The following is a 27507-nucleotide window of genomic DNA, read 5'->3' on the forward strand; positions in this document are numbered from 1 at the left end:
TAAGCATTAGACAAGCTCAATTAGCAGGTACCACCACACACACAAACGGACACGTATAAACACAGATACACATTTTATATTAGGTATTGGCGCGCAGCCTGACTCATAAACACCGCCCGAGTTTGTTCCCCTAATTCCTATTTATTATTCTCCCTTGAACATGACCCCGCTGCAGCATCAGAAGAAAGGCTATTTGGTTTCTCACGCATCTGTCTTTTTTGTTTTTACTTCTTTCTCGCTCCTCAGGAAGAAATAATAGTTGCCAGGTATCGCACCACATGAGCGGTTAGAGAGAACATGCAGAGAGTGTTATTACCCTTTGTCCCAACATCGAGGCAGACGGTCTCTAATCACCACATAATTCAGAGATACTGCTTGTGGTGGACGAATAATAACGGCATATAGAACTGTGACATCCTTTGAGTGCCATCATTTGAACATTTTCATTGGTGTGTTGTCAGACTTTAGATCCTTCAACATGACAGTCAACAACATATTTGCCTTTGTTTACATCTCACTTGCTCTCAAGTTGGTAATTCAAAGCTGATTCATGTGTAGAGGGTTTTAAGAACTGAAGGCTGTGTAATGACATTCTTGAGAATTGCCAGTACTGAAGCCGGTATTTCCAGTGTCATGTAATTTGCTCTATTTTAATCTGCCTACAATTTGGTAACTAAGGCTAAATTCAAGAAAAATCCCACAGATTTTCTTTTTTTAATTTTAGATCATGTGTCACATTAAATCATGCTGAAACACAATTTAAACGTCATCAGGCAGAAGAATGTCTCATATTGTAACCATATTGAAAGTGCTTGTTGAATAAAGGTCAGATTGTCATCATTTAAAATCAGTAATTTAGCCATATTCTTAAAAGGAGCATGAGGCTCCTTTTAAGAAATTAGACTCATTAGCGCCACAGGACAGGCAGGACAGCGCAGGAATTTCGGGCCCACAATTGCAGTGCATTTTGCAGCACACAGCCTGTTCAAGGCAACGGAGAGATACACTAGAGGGCTCATTCTTTTTGGTTTGGAACGCTTCATCTGACATTATTACTAGAAAACTTAAATATACTTAAGTATACGAATTTTTTTCATAAATCCTGCCTCAATCCTGCCTCATGCTCCTTTAAAAGACCATGCATTTGAGTATGTTACTTAGGCCACTTTATAAGGCGCAACATCAATGAAAGGGTCTATTTTCATACATAAAACACATCGCGTTATAAAGCACAACAAAACAGTCAGGTAATTCGAACTTTATTCAACTCATTCACAACAACTCAGAATGTCCTTCAATTGTAACAGATCCAGAAAAATGAATTCACATTTTAAATCATTTGTCTTCCACAAATCCACAAATAAAAAGTGGCAGAGGTGAGCGTAGTACTACGTCCTGTTCTCTGATTGGTTTATCGTTGCCAGGGATAGCAGACACCTGAAGTTAGTGTGATGTTGGAACAACGTTGTATTCCAACATTTGATTATAAATAAATTATGATTTAGATTTGAAAAATTGGGTTTACGCTAAACACCTAATGTTGTCTTGAAGTCTAATAATAGTAAGGTAACAAGGACTAGATGTTGGATGACGTTTGCTTGCCAGCACTACATAATTAGTTATCTAAAGTTGTCCGATGTTGCAACCAAGGACCGACTTTAATACAACGTCCCTATGTCAGCTGGTCCGACAATCAATCAAGCGGAGCGGCTTCGTCGCTACCAAAGTAAGCCTAAAGCATTTTGACAGATTTTTGACCGCAGTGTACATCATAAAATGGGTTCGAGGTCAATAAGCACAACAAAATTCACAAATTAGGCACACCTGATTATAAGGCGCACTGTCAATTTTTGAGAACAAATTAAGGATTTTAAGTGCACCGTATAGTGCCGAAAATATGGTAATCATAATACAGTTCTTAAATGCCGATATTTTAGTCCTGTTCATCACCCGGGAGCACTGGAGTCAATCGATTGTTACCAGGTGGGAGGTGGTGCACACCCCAGTATTAGGGACTAGTTGATCAATTAAATTAAAATGCTATAATGCTGAACGTGTCTTGGGGTCTTGTTCACGAGCAAGGGAAAGATGGAGCGTGAGATTGACAGACGGATCGGTGCAGCGTCCGCAGTTATGCGGTCGATGTACCGGACCGTCGTGGTAAAGAAGGAGCTGAGTCGAAAGGCGAAGCTCTCGATTTACCGGTCAATCTACGCACCTACCCTCACCTACGGTCATGAACTTTGGGTAGTGACCGAAAGGACAAGATCGCTGATACAAGCGGCCGAGATGAGTTTCCTCCGCAGGGTGGCTGGACGCTCCCTTAGAGATAGGGTGAGGAGTTCGGACACCCGGGAGGAGCTCGGAGTCTGTATCGGTGTCGATGTTCCTCCGGGAGGAGACCCCGGGGAAGACCCAAGACACGCTGGAGAGACTATGTCTCTCGGCTGGCCTGGGAACGCCTCGGACTCCCCTCGGAAGAGCTGGAGGAAGTGTCTGGGGTGAAGGAAGTCTGGGCATCTCTGCTGAGGCTGCTGCCCCCGCAACCCGGTAATGGATAAGTGGAACAAAATGGATGGATGGATGGATGGATGGATGGATGGATGGATGGATGGATGGATGGATGGATGGATGGATGGAAAATGAACGAGACTATTAGAAAAGTATGGCGTTTTTGGAAATCAAGACTTCTTGCAGCTGTGTCAGGAGTGGGTCAGGAGAAAGCAGAAAAGCCAAGATTTAGTAATCCGGCTGATGATCACTGTCATAGTCCCAATTATCTCTGAAACATGGCTTTCATATTTCTAACACAGGCTCGCCAAAAGAGAGCCTGGCTTTCTTGAGCTCCATTAATGCTAAATCCCTGGATTTGGCTTTTCAGATACAAAGAGCCACAACTATTTGCCGTTACGTCTCATCCAGTCGTGCATGAACCTCCCTTTAGTGAGTTTCTGTTGCAGACCATCGTACCCAGATCACAGATTTCCTTCCATCTTCAATCAAAACCCAATGTCTTTATATTGCTAATTTGCATTTATACCTGCCGTTTTGAATTGGATCCATAAAAGCCAGCAGGTGATACTAAAACATCCAACAATGTTATTAATGAAGATTCAACCACTGCTGTAAACTTCCATCTAAAACAACAATTAGGCAGTGTACTGGACAACGTTCACAAATCCTGCCTGACAATTTTTAAAATGTTGCAAATTGCTTTTCTGCTTCCAGTTCACTTCACTATTAAACCATTTTTTATTCCTCTTGAATCAAGCAGACTAGATGCTTAAGTGTCTCCAGAGTGTTTCTTTCTGTTTATTTATATACAGTATTTACTTTTATTTAAGAAAATGTTTTAATCAGAGTTGATTTTACATTTTATTGTGCTGTCAAACTTCTTTTGTGTTTCAGTCAAGGTCCAAAGTGTAAGGAAATACTCTTACTCATACTTTTGGATGCACAGATGGACCAGGTCATTAAACTGCACTTCTTTCTTTGTCCCTATCAGTACGTTTACATTACTAAAAGTCGAATTTTTGCCTTAATCCGACCGATATCGAAGTTTTAAAAGCCATGTATACTGTACACCTTAGTTGGGCTGTAGTCGAACCCAACTGAAGCTCTAGAGATCGAGCTTTTAGTGTCAGATAATGCGGTCCTAGTCCGAGTTATTCTGGCATGTATACGCAACCCACACTCAGCCGAGCTACTGACTGCCCCAGGACTACTCCTTCCGGAAGTGACGACACCGGGAAAGCCAGAATATCAACAGAGTAGGATAAGAAGAAGACGAACAACAAAAGAACTAACTGGAAGAACGCCAACGCAAAAGTGCGTGTGGCACCACCTAGTATGGCGGAGTCGAACACACCTTACTCAATAATCGATTGTCTTCTCGTGCATGTATACTTGGACTTCTTAGAAACTCCAGTATAATCCTTAGCTATATTGTTGCCAATTGCTTGATTTAGATGTGCATGTAATCACACTGAATTAACATGCACATGAAGGAAATCAACTTACCATCCCAAGTATGTCAAACTTCACAACAACAAAGCAAAATGCCCACTTTCAGCCTTTGCTGGTTAACCAACAACGCCACACAACAAAATGACAGATAATCTTTGGTTTGGCAGGTAAGGTACATGGAAATAATGGCAAACTGTGAATTTGACTGCATTTTAAGCTTTGCACACTTTGCACATCTACCACACTTTGTTATTATTTCTATATCACCTTGTCCTTGTACTTCCAAGTCAAAGCCCAAAGCTGGAACTGTGGACACTGTGGTTTTAGATCAGTCACTCAAACTATGAGAAATTTGGTTTATAGCTATAGTTGATTTCAGTCAAACTACGATTTTACCAAGCATTTTAGAAGCATGATTTTAGTTGAGCTAACGTATATATAACGTATAACGTATATATATATACTTCTGTTCTTTATTTTACGTATAACGTATATATATATATCTCTATTTTCTAGTGTCATGTAAACGCACTGGGTTGGTCTCCTCCAGGAAACCACTGCTGCTTGAGTTTGGTGTCAAGTCTTGTAAATTCCTATTTCTTAGTTTCTTTTCTACCAGCTGAACAAATATGGTCAAATTGTTTTGGTTGATCACAAAAATGCTCCTCTCAGCCCCTGATGCCAGGCCACTGACGCATGTCTCCATTACCAGGAAGGGGCCTGCAAAAGTGGCCGGAACCTTCATGGGTCGAAAAGCATTCCTGCAGTAGGAGAGGCGATCGGCTCGGCCGAGAGAAACTATCTGCCGGGGGCATTCTGCTGATTTGGGTTTTATAAATTATATTGGATCAGAAACAGTTTTATGCAAGTACATTTGATGAAGATGGATATGGGGGGGGTCATTATTCTCTTTCTTCTTCTTTTGCTGCCATGCGAGCTGACGAGGCTGAAGAGGGGGGCGGCCCTCTTAGGTTCCTGTCTGGAGTTTACCCCACTAATGGGAACACACCTAGTGTGATTGTCTGTCGAAAAGCAAAGAACTGGTTCTAAGTTAGGTACCATATCTGAACTTGGAATAGGACCGCTTTGATGGAAAAGGCCAGAAACAGGAGGCATTTTACACTCGCTCCTCTTCTTTTAGAGACGGACAGATTTCTCATTGTGTCATCTTCAGGAAGGAACATAGGAATCATTTACAAAAGGAAATAGAATGAAAATGAGGGTAAACATCTGCTTTGTGTCCATATAATTCTGACATCCCACTGCTCAAGTCAGGGGAGGACAGATAATCCATCTGGCATGCAAAGTTTGTTGACATACAGCCACTTAGTGAGACACATGGTAATTCAACCAGGAACAATTTTAGCCCCAAGAACTCCAACTCCAGTTCTTTTTCTCTTGTGCATCACAATGTTTCATCTTCTTTTGGCCTCTTTAAAAATAGTTCTTCCCTTTAACTTTGACCTTTTATGCTAATTCTCTTTCCTCTCTGTCACAAAATGTCACAAATCACCAGTTCCAACCATGTTTTTCTCCCTTTCCCAGCTAGAGTGGGCAAAAAAGTCTGCTTCATTTTCTTGAGAGACATTTGAGCTAAATATAGTGTATAGTAGATAGTAGAGGAGGATATACATGGAAAGGTCAGTAGAAAGTGAGAAAGTGTAGGAATATAAAATATTAAATAGGATATGTTAAACTATGCTCCTACAGTTTGTTTGGCTCTACATGAATGTTTATAAGCCATTGGATCGTTAGTTTTAACATTAAATTGTTTTTCAGGGTTAGGGTTAGCAACTAGACCTCTTGAACACTCAATAAGTAGGATTTAAAAGGATGTGGGCACCAGAAACCAGGGTGGATATCAACTCAAGGTCCCTGCCTTTTGTCAGAAAGAGAGACAACTAGCAGCAAAAACAACATCATATTATTCCAGAGCTGATAAGGCCACAGTCCACTCTTATATCTTTGTTTTACACTCCAAGGGAACTTAAGAGCCCTTCAGGGACATGCTTTTGATCCACTGTGAAAACAGCTGTTTAGCATCTCAGGGGCTTGGCTATTTCCAGAAGAATCATCTCAAGTGGTTATCAGATGCAATTAACATATAGGACACCGGCATTCCACACCTCACTCATCAGCAGCAGCTGACTGAAAGTTTACTTTGGTAATAGTGACTGAACTATCAATAGAAAACATGTCAGAGGGAATTCAGGCTGCACCTCCACGTCTATCTTGATGCATTTTTGCAGAGAAATATAAACTGTGGAAGACAAGCATCCCTCTGTTTGGTCTGTAAATCTCGATGCTGCTGGCACGGACTCCATCTGCATTCCTGAGCTGGTAAAGAAGCACAATCTGTGTTTATGACTCCGACACAGCGGTTGGCTTATTCCCAACACCAATGCATAGGCTCCAACGGTGCAATAACATGCAGCTATGCTTTTTTGTTTGTCTTGCACACTGTGACAAAAGAACTGATAAGTGACTAAAACAAAGTAGTTCAACAAAAGAAAAGCAAGGAGTAATCCCAGTAGCACTGCATGGTCTCTACAGAATTTCTTTTGACTGATTAATTCTTAATCTTTTTTTTTTTTTTACAATGTTGAAAACACACCACTAAAACAAATGCAGTTTGGGGAAAACCATCCTACTTCTCATTTTAGAGCTCGTATGAACAAATCATTAGATCATTCTCAGGGCCATATGCAAAATTATCAACATTCTGCAGACTAATATTATTATTTTGCTTGATTGCCTCTGCTGTGTGAAGTGGCTGCGCTCCCTCTTTAAAAGAATTGTTACCATACTGATGGGAAGAGTGAAGGTGGCATCTTCATCCACCCCTCAAATCAAGGCTGCTTATCTTTGTCTGCAAGCTGTTGACATAATCTGTAAATATTATTGGAAACCTGAGATGATGGACACTACGGCTCAGACTGCAGCTGTCCAGGATGTGATGAAAGACATACCGCTGCTTTAACCGCGACGTGACGAGCTCTCTGCAGTCAGTTCTCCGCTAATCAGAGACAAATCCCCATCTCACGAGAAAAGATGAAAAGCTAATCATAGCGACATTCAAATACACTTATGCTTGTGATGCTTATTCAGCAGCGGCACCCCCCTCGCCAAAAAAGAAAGTTGAGAGCCTCTGTAGCTGATTCTCTAGTACCAACGGTGGGAATCAGCTGCACTGCCTCTTTCGCTCTTTCCTTGGAAAGCGTGACTCGAGATCCCACTATGATGGCAGTGAACAGTGAAGTATCAGCTGAGGTCAGGGTGGAAAGTGGAAAAATGAAGATTCAGACCAGCAGAAATCATACAAACAACAGTCTGCTTGTGGAGCACATGGGTCAAATGACCTGCCGCGTCTTTTACGCTACATGGTATGAATCAGTTTAGTATCAGCTTGCTTTTGGTAGCAGACACCAGCCTGTGTTTCTTTTTGTTTGTCCTTGTTACAGTCTTAAGGTAAGTTGGAATAGCTGATCATCATAGTACCATCACTTAGAACGGTCATGGTCATTACATCTTTTTAGTGTGTGCATAGCAACTGTGCTAAGGAGTCCAATTGGGATATGATGAAGAAAGATAAAAAGGGGGCACTTACAGATCGTCAGTGTGCGTAGTAATCAATGCTTATTACTTTTCTAGCATCTATCTTCAGAAAAACAAGAAATTATGCTCCAGGTAACAGCTACCATCTATTAAAAGGCATTTGCCGTAAAAGGTTCCAGTCAACCGTGCCTGACAGTTTCAGAACGTCCAGAACTTCACCTCAAGCATGTAATAATTGGGTTTCCATCAATGGTTTTTCATGCAGATTTGGAGTCTCATATTGGAAAAAGGTTTAAGGAATAAGGAGATAAATCAAGCCTGGATATGTTAGGTAATGAGTGCACGCTCTTGTTAGGGACCAACGTGTTGTGAATCAACACAGTTTAGAACCTATATGTGTTTTCAGCATAATGGATTTAGCATTAGCCCAGGAGACAAGCAGCAACGTCAGAATAAATTACTATTTTAAGCCTCTGATGAGACTAGAAAACGTTATTATTGCATTTATGTGATAATATAGTTAGAGTGCCTACAGATAAACCAAGATCATTTGAACTTTTTGAGTGTATAGAAATAGGAATGTCCTTCTGTTCACTTTGCCGCTATTTTAACTCTATACTAACTGACTACCAAATAATGGATAGAAGATTGTCAACAGACCCAATGCGGAGGAGAGTTTACGGCCACTGCTTCCCAACAACCTTCCTACTGAAGTCTACATCCAGTAAGAACAAAACATTCATTTTTATACGCTTTCTGTATACGCACAAAATGAAAAATTTTTCTGTAGGGACACTTTCCACACGATCTTTTCAGTGGAATGACATTTGGAGTCCTTTCAGAGGCTTGAAATAGCTATTAAACTTTTGTTGGTTGGTCCTGTGGGACGCACTGAAGTACTGGCGTCGGTTTCCCCACCGCTGCTGGTGTTCGGGACGCTGCCACAGCTGGGGACGGAGACGATGGCCTGGTTTCAGCTGCTGGCGGCTCCTCCATGTTACACACAGCACCGGGTTGGACCAGCAGCAAGCGCCCCGAAACAGGGTGACACAGCCCTTATACGCTCATTCACAATGTCAACTCACACAGCTCCCAATTCACCCGTCAACCCTCTGTTACTACTTCTGTAGTAAGGTGTAACAGACACTAAATGAAATGATACACTACTCTATAAAGAGATCAAATGTGTTACAGATGTGGAACTAACTGGCTGTGTGAATGGAGATAAAGTAGGCTAACTACAGTCATGTTCTTTTTCCCAAGATCACACCAAATCCAGGTTTGTTTATCCCTTCATCCTTTTCTTTAACTTTGAACTGACAATGTTTGACCCTGTTTAATCAAACTCAGTCCTTCTGCTGCACTGAGTGTGAGAGCGATAGCCTCCACGAGTTCAAGAATAACAATAATCCAAAGAGAAGCGTGACAGTGCTGTACATTGCTGGAGACATAACACTGCGAAATCCTCAACCCAAACCCCACAATAAAAACGGTTTATCCTCAGTTATTTCAACATTCTTCAGCCTTCTGGTCTGCTGTGACTGGTGAAGGTGCAGCGGGAGGAAGCCCGGGTGACGAGCCGACCAGCTGGGTGTTAAAACAGGGATGCTCGTGTGCTCGCTCGTGTGACCGTATGTTGTATGAGAGAGCGGATCAGAGAGGCACAAAGAGAAGAGACTGAAACTTGACCCCCGTGTCACCTGCATGTGAGCAGCAGGAAAACAGATTGGCTGAGTCAGATAGTGTGGCTCGCTGCTGAAGCTGCTGTTGTGCCCTTCCACACATCAACTCCACGAGCCCTGCATAGAATCTGAGCTTAACCTGCATACGGCATCAGCACTTCTGCCTCTGCATTCTACACGCATGTTGCCGACTTCCTGTGCCAATGAATTGTCAGAAAAGCCTCAGCAAATCCGACCAACTACGCACGCGTGCTTTCATCCAAGTGAGAGCAAAAAGATGAGCTTCTGGAGGGCTTTGCGGCAAACTGGCAATTTTCCATCGCCTCCTCGTTCACGTGTTCTGTCACTCAACATGTCACCATGGTGATGATGCTCGGTTTCCCCCGGTCTCATGCTGTAACGCATACGCTGCAGCACACAGCAGCCGAGGCAAAGCCCTTCCTGACACCGTCCCACCTTACACGGCAGCAGAGCAACATTTTTAACCCATATTTTACAGCCATCCGCATGTGGAACTTTATTCAACCCCCAAGGTCAGCCCCTTCCTTACTCGAGAGGGAGAAGGAAAACGGTTACTAACACTTAGGGGGTCTGGAGAGAAAGAAAACAAAGTTAACAGCAGCATGTAAAGGGCAACTGCCACTTCAGATAAGTGTATTAACTGGGGGGCAAATGGTATCACACCACTGATCCCCGAGCAGGGTGGAGCACAGATGAGAGGACAAGACATCAGTCACGCAAAAGGAAAATCTAATCGCTAGTGGAAGAGACAGCCATGTGAATTGAGCAATATGTTGGTTAAAAATAAAATGTTGCATTTATAGCTGAAAATAACACCCAATATTCAATAAAGGCAGCATTTACTTTCAACCCTGATTGTATTTTTATTGACAGCTACTTTCCACATGCAGAACAGTGTGAATGTGTTTTCCCTCCAGGACAGCAAATGAGCCAATTTGGATTATTGTATATGACATTTTTGTAACTAAAACGAAATGTTCTCTATAATGTTTGTGTAAAGAAAAATGAAAAACGGTCAATTAGGAGTTAGTTCCCCATTATTTAGTCTTGTGGAGCTAAAGCTGGAATCAAAGTGACATTAAGCAGCTGAATAATTTCCCTTACTGTGAAATTTGGGACTTCCTCTGTGATCACTCGGAGGAAGGTCCGCGAATTGCACCCGGTGACCCGACATGTCCGACACCACCTCTCTTCTGCCCTTGTCTTCTGTGGAAAGTGTCCGGTAACTTCCCCTGTGCGAGATTGCAGCCTCCCCTTAAGGCTGATTTATGGTTCCGCGTTACACCAACGCAGAGCTTACGCCGTAGGGTACCGCGGCGACGCGCACAGTACGCCGTAACACTGCGGCGTAGGCACTGCGTCGATTTAACGCGGAACCATAAATCCGGCTTCAGGCGCGTCCGCGGGGGAGCGTGTCTCTGCGCTGACTGCGTGCCAGTACTGCGGAGCGGAGATCCCGTCCCGGTCCACGAACCAAACCTGTCCTCAGATCTGGATCCGGCCGCTTTAAGATGCGCACGATGCGCGGCGGAGCACGCCAGACCAGTCCTCCTCCATCATTCACGCACATGAAAACTTTTCTCCCTCGCACCCATGGCTGCAACGTGACGTCACCGTCCGATATATGTCTTTCCAGGGAGAGAGAAAGAGAGAGAAAGAGAGAGAGAAAATAATGAGAAAACATTATAACGTTTAACAAGCAAACTTCATAAATTCACATGTCGCATTTTAAACCTCCCGTTTTAAAAAAGCTCCAAACGGCACTAACTATAAAAGCATAATGATAATAATGCCAATACCTATAATAATAATAATACACTTTAACAACACCTTAAAAAAATTTTTATTTCGTCTAGTCACTCATCTTTGTTAAATCATTGTTCTGCAGATTTTATAATCACATGCTATAATCAGTTTGGAAAAATAAATGAAAATTGTTGAGAATACAGTCCACCGTACTGTAGTCTATTGTGGCCACACGGGGATCCACAGTGCCACCTAGTGGAGACAAAACGCAACTTTTTTGGTACCCAGTCTGCTGGCACGTTAAAGATAGCCTCGAAATACCATGAACAATTGGAAGTTTTCCTGGTATAAATGTGTTTTTTGTCCGAGGGATTCTCCCTCACTGAATTTTTGAGCCTCATTTCCTGCAGTCAGATTCATTTTACGCATCAATTTATGTTGAAAATATTTCTGGTAAAGCATCAGAAACCTGCACTACGTATGAAATGCAGTAACCTTTAGGATACTCTGTGTTTAAACACTATCTTCTCTCTTTTTGTCTTTTACAATCCCTGCTTAGTCAGCACACTTATGGCCCGGATTCACTTTTTTACTCTTTTATTTATTTTGTTTGACATCCCAAAGGCACCTAGTCACAGCTGGAGTGAATTGAACCGTTGACTATAAACACCTGTTTTTAAATAGTCCTTAAGTTTCAGAAAGGTTTCTGTTTGTGTTCCAAACTCTGTGTGCTTACAAATTAAATCACACATGACTCTGTCTGCGGATTATTTTCATGAATCACATAAATCGCAAACATGCTGCAGCTCATCTGAACCACTAAACTGGCTCATTGTGGCCATATGTGATTTAAAACCATTTGAGATCAGCAAAAGGGCAAAAAATATACAGTATATGTTTCTTATCTTAATTGGAAACGCATGACTTAGTACCCGAATATATATTGGCTTTGATTGGATCAGCTATAGGGTCTATCAGCCCACCTGTACACACAAGAGAGTACTACTGTTGACAAATTGTATGTGTGAGGGGGTGATGAATCCATTTGTCACGAAGGATTTAGTGTCTTTATGAGTTTATAACTCAGAGATTTAGGAGGTAAATCCAGGCTAAACTGAATGGCTACATCTGTAAATGTTTTTATTAGCAGTTCTTTTTAAGTTTTTGGCTTTTTTTCCCACTGAGCTGGACAAATGCAAGTGTACCTAATATTGCAGGGCTGAGTTATGTTCCTCATGACATATTTTAAAAATATGAGCTCTTAGTAAGATGTAGCCATACTTGTTCATCACCACATCAACAACTTGATAAAAGTATTTTTCAAGTTGAAAAAGAAAATAGACATACTGAATACTGATTGAAGCCAGCCATGGCAACATGGGAAATGAAACAAAAACATACTTTTAACGTAAAAAGGAAAGCAAAACAAAATGAAATCTAGGTGTTGTCCAGGATTCCTCATATGGAAACTCGATTTTCCGTAGGAGGAATCCATGTGGGGCTGTTATATTTAGTTTGGAAGATGTCAAGCAGAATAAATCCATAAATTGCAGACATTTTTCATCTCGTACCATGACTGCACTTCCTTTAGCTTTGACACAAGACGCTTTGTGTACAGAGATTGCAGTCACATCCTACACTGAGTTCTGCAATGAAAGTTTAAGAGAGAGAGAGACACCAATGCAATTCTAGATCAATTCTAGATTAATCCAGACTGACTGTGTCTGGCACCAGTAACACATACTGCTCATCATCACTCGCACCGGAAAACAGTTGAATGAAATTCAAGCAACAAATGAATCCTCATGCAACAAGCATGTAAATTAAGTGATATTTTATTTTGAACAAAAAATGTCAAAGGCATAAAAAGAACTGGAATAACTGAAAAGAAATTGACACAAATCAAGACTCTCCAAACTAGTCTGATAGGACTTTTGTGCAAAAGAGAGTAGCTAAACAGGTATCACACTACGTAGGTAGTTGGGAAAATGCACACCAGCTTTCTGTTTATTTGAAAACATGACACAACTGCCAGTAAAGCATATCAGAAAAATAAATGGTTTGCCAAAAAAAAGAAAGGGAAAATAAAATCTGTGCCTCCAAACACAATCACAAACTCATTATATGTCACTCATGTCAACACAACCCAAACTGTCGCATCCTTTCAAACACAAACTTGGAAATTCTGGTAAATACAAAAACTATAGTACGTGCACTGCACTTCTTGTCACTCATGATAGAAATCTTATAAAAAATAATTTAAAAGCATGTAAAAACCAAGCAGGAACCAGAGTTCTGCGTTATTCTGTAAGAAAATATATCCATCGTCAGACTGGCTTCCTTTCACACACAACCGTTCTGTTCTATGTACATCTTGGATAAAGAGGCGGCCATCGACTTTGCCAGCTCTTCGTCTCGTTTCCGTTGCATCTGTGAGTGCCGACACCAGTCCTCGTACTCGGGGTTGGGGAGATGCCTGTTCAAGATGACGTCGTAGTGACCGTTGCTGAGCCAACTCAGCCAGATGGCTGGTTTGGAGGCATCCTCCTCCCCGAGATAGTGAATCATGGTGGAGACGGTGGGGCTCTCCAAGCTGCCCCCCGTCGTTAGGTGAATGTTGACATTCAGCATCTGGCTCATGGCGAGAAGCTCGGGGTAACCGGCCCAGGCGCTGTCCTGCGCCGCGTTGATCAAGAACTCTCCCACGTCCCCTTCGATGATGGGGTTGAACTCGTCCAGGTGGTCGGCGATGTGGTGCACCGTCTGCTCCCGCAGCTCCCCGTGTCTGGCCTGGTCCCCGTACGTGGCTTTGCACACGGCTCTGTACAAACAGTTGCCGTCTGGAATGATGTGGTACCTGTACTTGTGCTTCTCCTGCAGGTACTGGTTTTGCTGCTCCACCTCAGCCAGGTACCGGGTGACTTTGTCGCTGATGTCCTCTTTCTCTTGGCCTCTCTGCGGAGGAGGCTCCTGCAGAATGCTCAGCTCAAAAGTCTGTTTCTCTTCTGCTGCCGGGGCAGCTTTGACACTGTTCATATCGCTAAAATCTTCTGTTTTGAAGTCTTTAGCGGCTCTGGAGGGGAGCGACTCCTCTTCATCGAAGGAGGCCCATCCATTGCTTCTAATCGGTGAAGCTGAATCAACCTCACATGAATTTCCCAGCTTTCTGTCATGTTCTTCTCTTGCTGGCCCATTAATGTTCTTAAAAATCAGATTTCCAACCAGTTCGGGGCAGTCGGGGAAAAGGTCATCAGTGCCATTCCTCAGGTGATCTATCAAGTCCACTATGGCCTCAGACTCCCGGTCATTGCAGAGGGAGTTCTCCCCATCCTGGCAGTGAGGAGAGGGAGGTTTGCTTTGGGACTCTCTGATGATGTGGACGGGCACAGACCTCTCCACTCCATCCGGCCTGCGGATTAGTATCTCCGCCGTGGATGTGAAGTACACTGGCCTCCTGGGGGAAGCGTCGTAACACGAAAAGGCAGGCATGTTTGCCTCTGGATCACCGCTGCTGGGCGCTGAAGGTCTGTGAGAGTTATGCGCGTCGGAGCCGGAGCAACTTTCCGCCGTCCCGCTGTTGCGCTCGGAGCCGCCGGACAAAGTTATTGTAACTTTGCGAGACGACCTCGGGTAGTGTGTCAGTACACTGTTGTACAACTGCATTTTGAGGCAGTCCTTTATACTGAACGCAGCAGCCGCGCCGTTACGACAAGATGACAACAGCCGCTAAAAATACTCCCCATGTCATGAACAGGAGAAAAACTCGGAGGGAGGGTTTCCACCGGGCCCCGTTATCAGGACCGACCGACACACGGGCCGCTCCAGCTGCCCTGCGTCATCCGCAGTCGGGGAGCCTCCCTAATTTTAGACTAAAACTGTAACTGGACCCTCCAGTACAACAGTCAAAATCAAATAAAAACTAAAACCTTCCGCTCCAATTATTTCAAAATAAAATCCATCTAAAGAAATAAATATTGTCCAATAATTAAGACAAAAGACGGGTTGAGGCTGATTAAAACAAAATTCTTGACTCACAGAGGGAAGAGCTGCAAAGTATTTATTGCAGATTTCGTTAACTGCTGCATTAACATGTATCACAATCAACTGCCTGAAGACTGAACCACCTATAACCAGTGGATCAAATGATCTGGGGTATCTATATGATGGAGCAGATAACCTACTCCCTGAGGTTACAGAAAAACATTTTTATCAAGAGATGGAGCCCTATAATAAAACTCCTAATACAGTATACCCTATAACACTGTTATGTGATGTCCTGTTAGCACATCTCATGTTTTATGTAGTAATTTCCTTTTCACTTTTGTTTTCATTTGTGAAGAGCACCTTTTTTTTGACTAAGCACCTTTCATTCATGCCTTTTTTAAAAGGCACATTGTGTTGAATAAAAAATGGTTGAATTGTAACAGTGGTGTCGCTTTCATTTTTTTCAAACATTATTGACTGAGCTGAGGAATATTAAAAACTTTGAGTGTATTTCCCACAGACTAGATTTGAGGAAAATAGAAAATTTTAAGTTGTGGAAACTTAAAAATATAACTTAAATATTTTGGTGTAATCAGTTACACAAAAATCTTTGAGTTCTGTGAACTTATTTGGGTTTACAGTGTATCCCTCTATACCCCTAGTTAAATGTATTTATCTTCTTTTCTTTTTTTCTCTTCTCTATTTACTTTTCTTTTTGCTCACTATTACTTAATTATTTATTTATTTTTCTTTAATAAATCAATATGTTACATAAATATACACATGTATCTGATAGGAATATGTTGCTCTTGGGATCAAACCTTCTGATATGATGATGTTTGTACTGAGAGCATATGTCTGATACGACTGTTGTTTCTATGGTTAAGTCTCATGATGTGTTGATGTATGTACTGAGAACAAAAATAAAAAGTACAAAAAAAAAAAAAATTCCTTCACTGGTGTGAAAGAAAACACGTTTTTACTCCCTTTTTTGAGCTGCAAACAGAAAATAAAATTGCTAATCATTTGGACAATTACTAGCTATTTTTATCGAACTGTATATTCCTATCAATTGCAAGATCAACTATAGCTACACAATTATGACAAGACAAAATACAGACATAAATACAAACAGAACAAAACAACAAAAAATAGTTTTGAAATACAGCCATAATTGTTTTCTTTGTTCTCCCTTTGAAAAAAATAAAAAAATAACCCCATCAGCACCAGAATGAGCAAGAGTCAGGATACCACCAGGTGGAGCCACAGCAGGACACCAGGTGAGCAGGGTAACACCAGGTGAGCAGGGTGACACCAGGTGAGCAGGGTGACACCAGGTGAGCAGGGTGACACCAGGTGAGCAGGGTGACACCAGGTGAGCAGTCTATGCCATGTTCGCAGAGATTGTTTTGGTTGTCCTGTCTCGTCAACTCTCCAGCTACATTTGTTTTTTAAGAGTCGACAGGGACTCACCCCCAGACCCTACTGGGAGAGAGCTGGACTGCTGCACACCAAGTCCCCCGAGGACAGCCTGCAGATCTAAGGGAGAGAATCCATCCACCAGGAGCCAGTAGCCACTTGATAGCCCTGAACTCTGTTCACATAGGCTGAGAGGAAGCTAAGAACCAGGCCGTCCAGGGTACACACCATCTATCCACTGGGACCCTCCAAAGCAATCCACGACCCCCAACGCCAATTATTTTTTAATAATCAGCATTGTCCATATACTAATCCGCACTGATCTCTAGATAATCCATTGACCCATCCATATACTCATATCTTGCTATACAAGGTCACAAGGGTTTGTGGGGGCTTATCCCAGCTGTCATGAGTGAAAGCAGGGTACACCCTGAACCGGTTGTGCGGCAGGGCCACACAGAGAAAACCAACCATGCACACTCACTCATAGGGTCAATTTAGAGTTATTGACTAACCTGACATGCGTGTTTTGGACTGTGGGATGGCGCTTGAGAACCCAGAGAAACTCAGAAGCCATGGGGAAACATCCAAACTCCAGATGTTTGGCCCAAAACCGTCTCACATTGGCAGTTTTCTATGGTCCACATTCAGCATTGTGTGACAGTGTTGACCATGGGTGAGTGTGGCGACTTAAATTCAGCAACACATTCACCAGACATTGTCTAAATCTGTATTTCATATGTTCTTTTATCCCACATCTGGCCGTCACAATACTTGCCATTACCAATGTCAAAGCAAAGTTATGAAATTAGGACCACATTGGGCCCACACAACACAGGCTATAGCTTTATTTAGTCCCAGTTCATGACCTCTAGATCTCATCTGGCCCATATAACACTTGCCAGTTCTGTAATTGAACCCTCAGGGCCGAAAGTCGCCTGGATTAAGTCGAAATGCGTCTGCTATCGAAAATACTGTGTCAATATTAACAAATGTTGGGCAAAAATGCAGAGGCACTGAGTTTAGCAGCCACAGGACCTGTGCACTTTGTTGTCTCCGAATGGACCATGAACTTCTGTGTTTACCACAGTACTCTGGAGTCAAAACTGTCTGACACTTACAGTTTAGCTGAAACTGGGTCATGTAACAGGACAATGATCCCAAGCAAACCAGCAAATCTAAAACAGAATAACGGAAAAATAAAATAATCAAATCGAAGTGCAGACCTTCAGCTGAAGAACAGAAGGTGGTTCAACAAGTTACAGAATCATTGGGTGGGTTCAGTCTTTCACCCACAGCTTCTGCATTTTGTTGTCTTTTGTTGTTAAATGCATAAGTGCATGTAATACCCACTGAGAACCAGATGACTTTCTTCCTAATTTACACTTACAACTACATCACTGTGTCATCTCACATAGTTGTTGATTGAATTTATTGTCTACGTTGGCCTATTTATATAATTTTGTGTTTATTTCGTGTTTACTATTAAAGGTTACTATGAGAGGAACTTACAGAGTTGACTGACAGAGAGGTCACGGCCTCAATAAAATCGATTCCCCAGCTGTGTGTTGTGGCAAAACAATCCTCATCGATGACAAGCAGGGATGGGTACATGCTTTCAGTTACTGAATAAATAATAATGATAGTTACGGTTTTATTGGATTTGATTTTATTTGGCCATTTAATTAAGCATTTTGCTAATTCATCATTTACAGCAAATCAAATAATCTCTTCTGCACAAAAGCACTCAGACAAACCCACGGTGTACAGTGTTGTGTGTTTTTCTAAAACATGTGGAGTTTGTATAAATGTTTGTTGCTGTTGGTTTCAATCAAAATCTGAATGGAAGACTTAGCGTGTGTACTACTACTACTACTGCTACTACTGTCATTTAGCAGATGCTTTTTTCCAATCGACTTACATTTGTAAAGCAATCCCAAATTCGAAGTGTTCACCTTCCCTTTTTGGTAAAAAAAAAAAAAAAATGCCTGCATTTAAATACATTTAAATGATCAGGTTGTTATATAATGGACACCACTCTTGGCTTGTGTTTAACTTGTTAACTCGCAACCATTCATCAATCCATTTTCTACAGTACACCTTCAATCCTATTTGGAGGTAAAGAGGTCTGCTGGAGCCTTTTCCTGCTATCACTGGGAAAAAGATGGGTTATACCTTGAAAACGGTCAGCAGAAAATCATAGAGTGTGTGGACCATGACAGTGCTATCAAAACAGAAGTGAAAACTCCAGGTCAAAGTAACTGATCATTATTACAGTTATGTGATAAAATCATTTTAAATTGTTGAGCATCTTAAAGCATTTGTAAAGTGCTTTGAATGTGTTTTGTGCATAGAAAATGCTATACAAATACAATTGAATAGCTTTTAAATAGATGCATGGGAAGTTAAAATCATGCACAATTCTTATATTCAACTCGTCGTAGTTCAACCTTGCAGTGACTGTGGATTATTTTATTCCGTGTGGAAACATGAAAGGTAACATTAGTTTTATTTTGAAAGCAAAATACTCCATTTCCGGTCTCGTACTTTGATGATCCTGGAGCGTCTTGACGCAGCTCTCGCTGCCAGTTCCCACCAAGGGGCGCATCCTGTCATTATTTACTGTCTATAATCCTGGTTTCAGCAGTCCGTGATGCATCACCGTCCCAGAGAATCATTACATGTCAACAAACACGTGTCAGGTTTACTCATTATTCCAATAACTCAGACCTTAAAATAGTCACCACCCAAGTACAACTAACATTAAACCAAATGTTACTCTTCACCTGGAGAAGAGCCTTATTCTCTTACATAAGATAGAGAATACAAAGGAAAAAAACAATATTTTTTACATTTTTTATTTTAATTATAAAATGTTTTTATTCAAACGTTTAAAAAAATAAATGAAATGAAATTAAGGCTTTAATGAAATAGTTGATGAAGAAATTGATTACCACCAAACTTCCTGAATGTCTGGTAGGTATAAAAACTAAACTACTACTACAACTGTTGTCAAATATTGACCGGCAGCTGACTGAATAGCAATGGCAGGCATCCACATGCCAAACATGCTCAAATGTCTATTTTTAATATTTTGTCTGACTGTTAGAGCTTGTGTATTTTGCTAGGAATGGGTGCTTAGAATAGGTATGAGCTCACTGGAGTTACAACAGCGGCTGTGACGTAGCTGAATAATTACTTGAAAAATTATTAAAAAATAAGAATCAGCAATACCAGAGTATACAACACAAGTTATGTCTGAATTTATTACAAAACTTTATTTTTTAACAAATATTTTACTTGATTTATTCTGATTGAATGACATATTTTTTTCCTTAAAATATATAATATTCAGTTTTTTCTAAATTGACAAGATCATTTTTAATGAGGGAAAGAAAAAAGTAATCTTCCCCCAAAACAAGCTCCTCCAGATTAATAAACTTTAGGAAACAAATGTCTTAAATCATGATATTGTAGTTAAAATATAACTTTTACCCTTTAACTGTGCCTATAAAACTTAAAGACAGGTGTATCTCCCAATATCAAGCCCATAAACAAAGTAAAACCGTATTTACCTAAATAAACACGTGTTTACTCCTGTTTAATCAAGGCCCTAGAAAAAAATAAAAAAGCCTGTAATTTTGAAAAACGACACCTGTCAATCAGAAAGACTTGGCAGGGAATGATTTTTAAAGAAATATTGTTTTAAACTATGTGGTCAATGCAGAAAACTCTTGATGGCATTTTTTCCCCCAAGAGAATGCAAAACACTTCTGTCAGTGTATTTAAATCAAGGCTGATGACGCACCTATTTTCAGCTGCCTTTGAATGAAGCTCCAAACATGCACTGATACTTTTGAACTTGAGTTTGGATCATATTTTAACTACTGATTTTATCAGATTTTTATTTATTGTTCTTATTTTTGTCTAAATTTTAAATCATGCTTTTTATTTATGTTTTAAAGTGTTTCTAAAGCAGTTTGAATCACCTTGTTGTTGAATTCTGCTATAGAAATAAACTTGCCTTGGCTTCTGTGATACAATATTAAATAATTGAATACTATAAACTGGCCAATAGCATTGTGAATATCAAAATAAATTCTTCACACTTATGATCAAAGTATTATAAAATTCATTATCAAGCCTGAACATGTTTCTTTCAACCCAACTATTTTTTTATTATTCAAATGTTTTGGCATGACACATTGACACACTCACCACTAGAGGGCGCCCAAGCACGCCACCTTTTTCCACGTCATGCTGCATCCAAACGCATTTCCAGATGTGACCGCTGGGTGGCGTCATTTCGCTTCGGAGGCGGAACTGAAAGCTTGTTTGGTACAAATGCGTGCACAACACACAGGCGACGCCACAGCAGCTGTCGCAAGGTTGTGCAGCGCATACAAATGAAGGCATTGATCATTTCCCTCAGCGAGCTGTTGTTTTTCGGTAGTAGACTTGACTGGAGACACAATCCCTGAGCCACTACTGCACCAACGACCGGGCTGTACACATTAGAGTCGCCTAATATCACTTTACATAATGTTAAAATGTCGGATCAAATGACACAACCTCAAAACGCATATGGGTAAACGAGATTTAAGCAGAAAAGAGGCTTGTTTGTCCAAAAAGAAACCTCACGATGGGTATAAATAACTACATTTCGTCTTCAATTTGGGTAGTATATTGTTTTATATTCGTTTTTTGAGACTATTCTGCAATTAGAATGAGGTGTAGGTGACTAAACATTACAAAAATACTACAAAGACACCCGCGGACAGCAGTAGTGTGATTTTTTTTTCCCCCTCGCCGTGGTTATAATGCGTTCCATTTACCTCGGAAGTCGGAACTCGGACCTGGGAATGACGTCACAGCCGAGTTATCAGCGTTCCAGTTACAAAGTCGGAAAACAAGTTTGTAGTTCTCATATACCACATGAAAAATGTGAAGTACACTATAGCAGCATATATATGCTGAACAATACTTGTATACGACTGATTTAGTGTGACCAAAACTAGAAAGAAGTGCTACGAATTATTACAGAGCTCTCTTCTACTGTTTACAACCGGGGCAGCCATCTTGGAATGTGAACTCGGGGGTGGTGAAGACTCTCCCACTTTCCCAGTGGGAAATCCCACTTCGAGGGGCGTTCCAGTTGAAAAATCAGACTAGGAACTGGGAAATCCCCACTTCCGAGGACAAATGGAACGCGGCATTAGTACCACGAGGTCCGCAGTGCTCCACCGTCAAGGCTGATTTATGGTTCCGCGTTACACCAAACGCAGAGGATAGTGCGCGTCGCCGCGTAACCCTACGCCGTCGATTTAACGCGGAACCATAATTTAGGCTTCAGACTGTTGTTGTTTTTGTTGTCATTCTGAATGCCCGCCTAAAAAAAGCAAGCGCTCTCTCTCCCTCCTTCCCGCATTTCTGGAAACATAACACACTGGCGAGATTTTCTGGCGTGAATTAGGTGGAATAAGCAAAAAAATAAAAAAAAGTCCGCAGCAAAGTTGCAGCTTAATGAAATGTGCATCATTTCATGTGGAGCGAGAACAAGCCACGCTGATGTCAGAGATCTCTCCCCGGTGCGTCTCCGCGGTGGGAGGATCTCCGTGCGTTGAGTCACGCAGCTGTCAAAGATAGCTGTCACCCAGTTCCACGATCAAACACACACACACGCAACGAGGAAAGGGACGCAGAGGTCTCAGGTGAAACAAAAAAAACCCTCAACAAAACCCCCGACCTCAGCACAGTCTCCGCACGAGGAGGACGACGAGAGGGGGAAAAAAGGCGAGGAAAACTATTTAAAACACGACCGAAAAGAAGGAGGAAAAAAAAAAAAAAAAAAAAAAAAAAAAACAAGGGACGAGGTTTGATGAATAAGGATTTTTCGGATGCGTGCGGGGGGATTTCTGGAGAAAAGAGAAGAGGGAAAACATTTTTTCTTCAGTGCTTTGACGGATTAGTGGACATTTTCGCACGGATATGAAGACTAAAAAGGGTAAGTGGTGTTTTGCTGAAGAAATAAGTAAAAGAAAGCCACATGGAGGACATTAAACAGAGCCGTTTCCCTTCTATGTAAACCATGCAGTCTATTGTTTCCTCTCCAGACATGACAGGGGCTTTTTGCTGCCATGTGCTGGCGCGGTGTCACAAGTCGATAAGGCTGTTTTTCACTCTACAATTTTAACATTTCCCACATAGGTTTTTATTATCATTCCCACTATAATTAAGACTTTTGTCTCCGTAACACACGACTCTGTCGACGTCCCCAGTCATTGTGTATTTTAAACTTTTAAAAAACGCCGAAGTGAATTAAGAGGACGCTTGACGTTGAAGTTGTAATTAACACTAATTAAGCGGCGCGCGTTACATTTGTGATGATTGGAGGTAAAAGTTTGTAACTACTGCGAGTTTGTCACGTCTTTTCGGGGCTTAAGCGTCAAAAGAAATCGATACTTAGTATCTTTTTTTACTGTTTCGGTGTGATTGAAGTCCGTATGTGGGCTAATGTTCATCCTGACCTCGTTGTGGGAAGTTGCTGTTGTTCGTGGACCTCGTGGTGCAGAGCGCACACACACATACACACACAATGGAAAGCCTCTTACAAGTTGTTTTAAACTTACAAAACCAGCGCTGTAGTTAAAGTTTGCCGACTCATTCTGTTAAATCGTAATGTTTCGGTGAGGGGTTTTGGTTTACACCGAGTGGACGCTTTTCGGGGGCAAACTTTAGTAAATCGCGTACAAAGAAGCACGCAGCCCTGGCTTCTTTGTTTAGTCTGGAGACGCTGATTTGCAACAGGTCTCCCCTCCCCCGTCCCTCTCCAGCCTAATTACCTCATCCTGTTGGCCGCGCACACTTGGGAACTTTCTTTCCCACTAGTTCCTCCAAATGCACACCGCTAAGACTTGGGACAAGGAATATCATCATAATATTAATATGGATGATTAATAATGAACATTCATGGTGATTGTGGGCTGCCTGCACAGGAAGTTTCTGGTGTCCAGGTGTACAATGTTGAGACATCATAACAGCCACTAGCAATTTATTTAGAAAGGTCAGGATAAACTATTTTATTTATGTCCTGTATTAGTTGAATACACATATCTGAATATACACTAGATCAGTGGTTCCCAAACTTTCTGTGCCCAAGGCACACCAAAGGACAAATAAAAATGTCAAGGCACACCTATTGTACAAAATAGCCTTATAACACGTGTTATCACTAATATCATCTGTTTATCTGTTAAGTTTATTATTTACTAATGCCAAATAAGATATGACAAAGACAACTATTCTACTCATGAAATATTTATTAACAAAATACTTCACAAAAATATTTAAACTTTATCAAATTGGGCTTCATCAAACACACCCATTTCAGGAGGATTTAAAAAAAATAATTTTTAGATAAAGAGTTTGCCTCTGTATTATGGAATGAGTGCATTCAAAGTAGTATATAGTACATTAAAATAATTATTTTTGTCTAGTTGTATACTATATTGCAGTAGGCTATGGTTGTCACAAAATCCCACGGCACACTTGGACTTGCCTCAAGGCACACCAGTGTGCCGCGGCACACAGTTTGGGAACCACTGCACTAGATAAAACACAAATGACTAAACCAGGGTTCATAAGCATGTTTCATGTCATTTCTGTAAGCAAAAAAAAAACTAAAAATTAAACATTCAAAAGATGCCAACCCAATTTGATCTGAAAAGACTTTGATTTGACCTGAAATGTGATCTTTGAGAAAATCACTTCCAGGGTAATTCAAAAGCAAAAGCTCCTCCGCTGCAATCGTCCCATGCTCTAAGTCTGGCTTGTGTTTGTTGAGGCAGGTTTTATAACTGACACAGCATCAGACCAGCCTTTGTGACGTCCCCCCCTCCTCCTCCTACCCCTTCTCTCCCTTCCTCCTCCTCTTCGCCTCCTTCGCTCCTTATATGAATCACATGGCTGAACTTGACAGCTTGCTTCTGACACATCAGCTGCCCTCCCAGACGAGGCCCGCGTTCGTTCGGCCGAACAAACAATAGGCGAGTTGACATTAAATGATCTCGTTTGTCCTCTTCTCATGCGCTCTTCCCTTTTTTTTTTTCCCCCCCCCTTCTCTCACACAGGTTTGATGATGCTGTCAGGGAGCGAAACAGATGACGAGGACAGCGTGGACACCCCCCTGGATCTGTCGTCGAGCGGGGGGAGCAACGGGAAGAGGAAGCGGCGTGGAAACCTGCCCAAGGAGTCGGTCCAGATCCTCAGGGACTGGCTGTACGAGCACCGTTACAACGCTTACCCGTCTGAGCAGGAGAAAGCCCTCCTTTCCAAGCAGACTCAGCTCTCCACGCTGCAGGTAGGGCCACAGACTGAAGTCCTATTCTTATTTACCTCAGATTCACCCTCTGGTAAAAGCTTTGTGTGAACAGTCTGTTGTAAAAGTGGAGAGAAAGCAACTGTAGGCTTGAGGAAATCATTTCCTGTCTGGATGGCAAACAAAGCATGACACATCAACAAGTCAACTGAAGGCCAGCTTGACATTGCAACATAAAAGCATATGAGACAACATAAGTAAACTCACTCCCTGAGAGCTGTGGGCTTGGCTGAGGCACTTGGACAGGAATTTCCCTCCCTCCAGCCCTTTTTCATCCCAGCTGTCTGGAACAATGCAGAGTCATTTACATAGCTGGAGCTATAAGGCTCTGAGCCAGTTACGACTGGCCTGGAAGAGCGAGGTAAAAAGAGAGGGACATGACCGTGATTAGTGATTATGACAAGGGAGATTAGGTCTCACTAAAAGCTTTTAAAAAACACAGGATTAAGAAGTTCAAACTGGACTTTGTAAAATGGAAGTTAATGTTTAGCCTATAGAAGTCTTATTTGACATTTGAGCAGGGCTGAAATGGAGAAAAAAACTGTTTGAAGTATCAGTGTGGACGAGTTTGGACTTATTTTGATTTCTCTACTGTGCAGATGACACCTGGTGATGAGTGTGTTTTTTTTTTCTTTTTTAACTACAAAGCATAACAGTGAGCAAGTTTTAAAGCATGAACTTCTGTTGTCTTTCCAGGTTTGCAACTGGTTCATTAATGCACGGCGACGACTTCTTCCAGAGATGCTTAGGAAAGACGGGAAGGACCCCAACCAGTTCACCATCTCCAGGAAAGGTAGCAAGAATGGCGACAGTTTCTCTGACAGCTCCCAGTCGCCAAAACACAGCAGTCCAGCCGCAGGTACAGAGGAGAGCTGCGACAAGCGCGTCTTCCACCCCTCCAGCTTTGAGCCCAGCGAGCCCAGCGTGCTGAGAAAAGCGCTGTCTCCCTCCACACCTTCTCCAACTTCCTCGTCGCCCTCCCCAGGCCCCGTGCCCACCCGACCGTCTGTCATCTGTCACACCACTGTCACCGCGGCGATGCCGGCCAGCCCGACCGCCTCCCAGCCCTCAGTGCCAGGAATGAACTGTGACAGGGCAGCGGAGCTGCTGCAGGCCGTGCAGGCTCAGGCGCTGCTGCGATGCCGAGACGACGGGCCGGGCAGTCAGCCGCTCACCACCACTACCACCATCCTCAGCAGCACCAGCATGGAGGGACACCTGAGCCCCCGCAGCGGCCTGTTCAACACTCCTCCCCCCACCCCTCCAGATCTCACACAAGACTTCAGCGGTTTCCAGCTCCTGGTGGATGTGGCCCTCAAACGGGCTGCAGAGATGGAGCTGCAGGCCAAGCAGCTGGTCTCCTAAAGGAAAAGCCCGGAGGAGAGGAGAGGGCCGGAGCGAATAGACTCACTCCTCAGTTAAGTGACTTGTATGCACGTACCAGAGAACAAATTCACATGAAAGCCTGATCATTTCTATTTTTGGTATACCAATCAATATGATGAGGATTTTTTTTTTTTTTTTTTTTAATTGAAAAAAAAAAAAACAACAAAAAAACTAAATCGAGGTGCCTTGGCTGTAAGTTGTTTAGTCATTTCATATACATGCATATGTATCTACATGTCTATTTTATTTGCACACAGGGACCAAAAATGTTATCAAAGAAATGCTGCCTGTCTTTATGTATTTCTATTGTTCTGACTTATATTGTCGAGAAGGGAGCAACAGCTGGAGTCAGTCCTCCTTCACTAACCAATCAGACGGGCCGCATCCACACGTTTATGGTTGAACATTTCAGACATCGGTTCATAATTGGTCTGCCTTTTTCGCTTGCACACTAAAGGCAGAAGGTGGTCATCTCAGTGTCTTAAACATACTATGCTCTTGGCATCAAAGACAAACTTATTCACTACTGTAGTAAATGTTTAAGTGTTTTCATGAGTATAGTTTTGATTTTTTTTTTTTTTTTTTTGTAATTTCCTGTTAGCAATTTTAAAAGAAAAAAACCTTATCCTTTTCTTCTTACTATATATTTTTTTCCCCACTAAGGGACATTTCAGATGACCAATGTAGCAGGTTCTTAGACTGAGCCTTCATTCCATCATTCAGCGACAATGATGGCCAGTGGACTGGAAAACTAAACACTACAGATGTCTTTTTCTGCATTTGCTGTTTTATGATCCTATAGACGGCATTCTTTTTGAAATCACCAAAACAAACAAGCGTTTTCATGTATTATAGGACCATGTGTATAGTCAATGTGACACAACGCCCAATGATGTGATTTCTTTTCATACTGTGCAATGTTTGTGGCAAATAGTGGGTCACATGGGATTCAAATAAAGTTTTGTTTTTCTACAACTTGTAGTCGATTATTTGTATTCACATACCCATTAAGATACCTTAACACAGATTTACAATTGACAATATTCTTGTAAATCTTCCTAAATGTTGTAAAGATTAGCAGTGTATCCTGCAAGGATCAGCAGTGTATTGAGTCAGAATGTTTTATAAATAAAAAGGAGAATAAGAGGGTAGAAATAGTTGCTGCTGGTGTGTTTCCACAGGCATTCCTGGGTGTGAGGGGTTTTACAGCAACTTCTGGTAATTAGCATAATCCTGCATAAATTAACACAGGCAAATGGCAGACGTCAACAGTTTCTTGCCAGCGGGGGTTGATGTGTGTCTACAATTCAATAGATTACAACTGTGGCTGAAGGAGAGGAAGACAGCTGTTCCATTCTGGTCCCAAAGCCG

At 41.9% G+C, this 27507-nt stretch overlaps 3 protein-coding genes across 3 annotated transcripts in view; 1 reads left to right on the plus strand and 2 right to left on the minus strand.

Moving 5' to 3' along the window:
• Positions 1-10447, minus strand: part of si:ch211-285f17.1 (sickle tail protein homolog) — a 147292-nt gene extending 136845 nt beyond the window's left edge. The window contains exon 1 of the mRNA XM_061713449.1: positions 10329-10447. Coding sequence (XP_061569433.1) covers positions 10329-10398 — 70 coding nt within the window. The 5' untranslated portion in view covers positions 10399-10447. The remainder of the gene's footprint in view (positions 1-10328) is intronic.
• Positions 10448-12789: 2342 nt separating this feature from the next.
• LOC133423195 (OTU domain-containing protein 1) lies at positions 12790-14806 on the minus strand. Its single transcript, XM_061713351.1, has one exon. It carries the CDS (start codon positions 14631-14633, stop codon positions 13314-13316), a length of 1320 nt encoding a protein of 439 aa, XP_061569335.1. The 5' UTR covers positions 14634-14806; the 3' UTR covers positions 12790-13313.
• A 7184-nt stretch (positions 14807-21990) lies between these two features.
• On the plus strand, positions 21991-27111 carry tgif1 (TGFB-induced factor homeobox 1). The gene is made up of 3 exons (XM_061713719.1): positions 21991-22377; positions 24503-24732; positions 25447-27111. Exons 1-3 carry the CDS (start codon positions 22362-22364, stop codon positions 26113-26115), a joined length of 915 nt encoding a protein of 304 aa, XP_061569703.1. The 5' UTR covers positions 21991-22361; the 3' UTR covers positions 26116-27111.
• Positions 27112-27507: the final 396 nt, after the last annotated feature.

Source organism: Cololabis saira, chromosome 22 (assembly GCF_033807715.1).
Source record: "Cololabis saira isolate AMF1-May2022 chromosome 22, fColSai1.1, whole genome shotgun sequence".
NCBI classification, from domain to species: domain Eukaryota; kingdom Metazoa; phylum Chordata; class Actinopteri; order Beloniformes; family Belonidae; genus Cololabis; species Cololabis saira.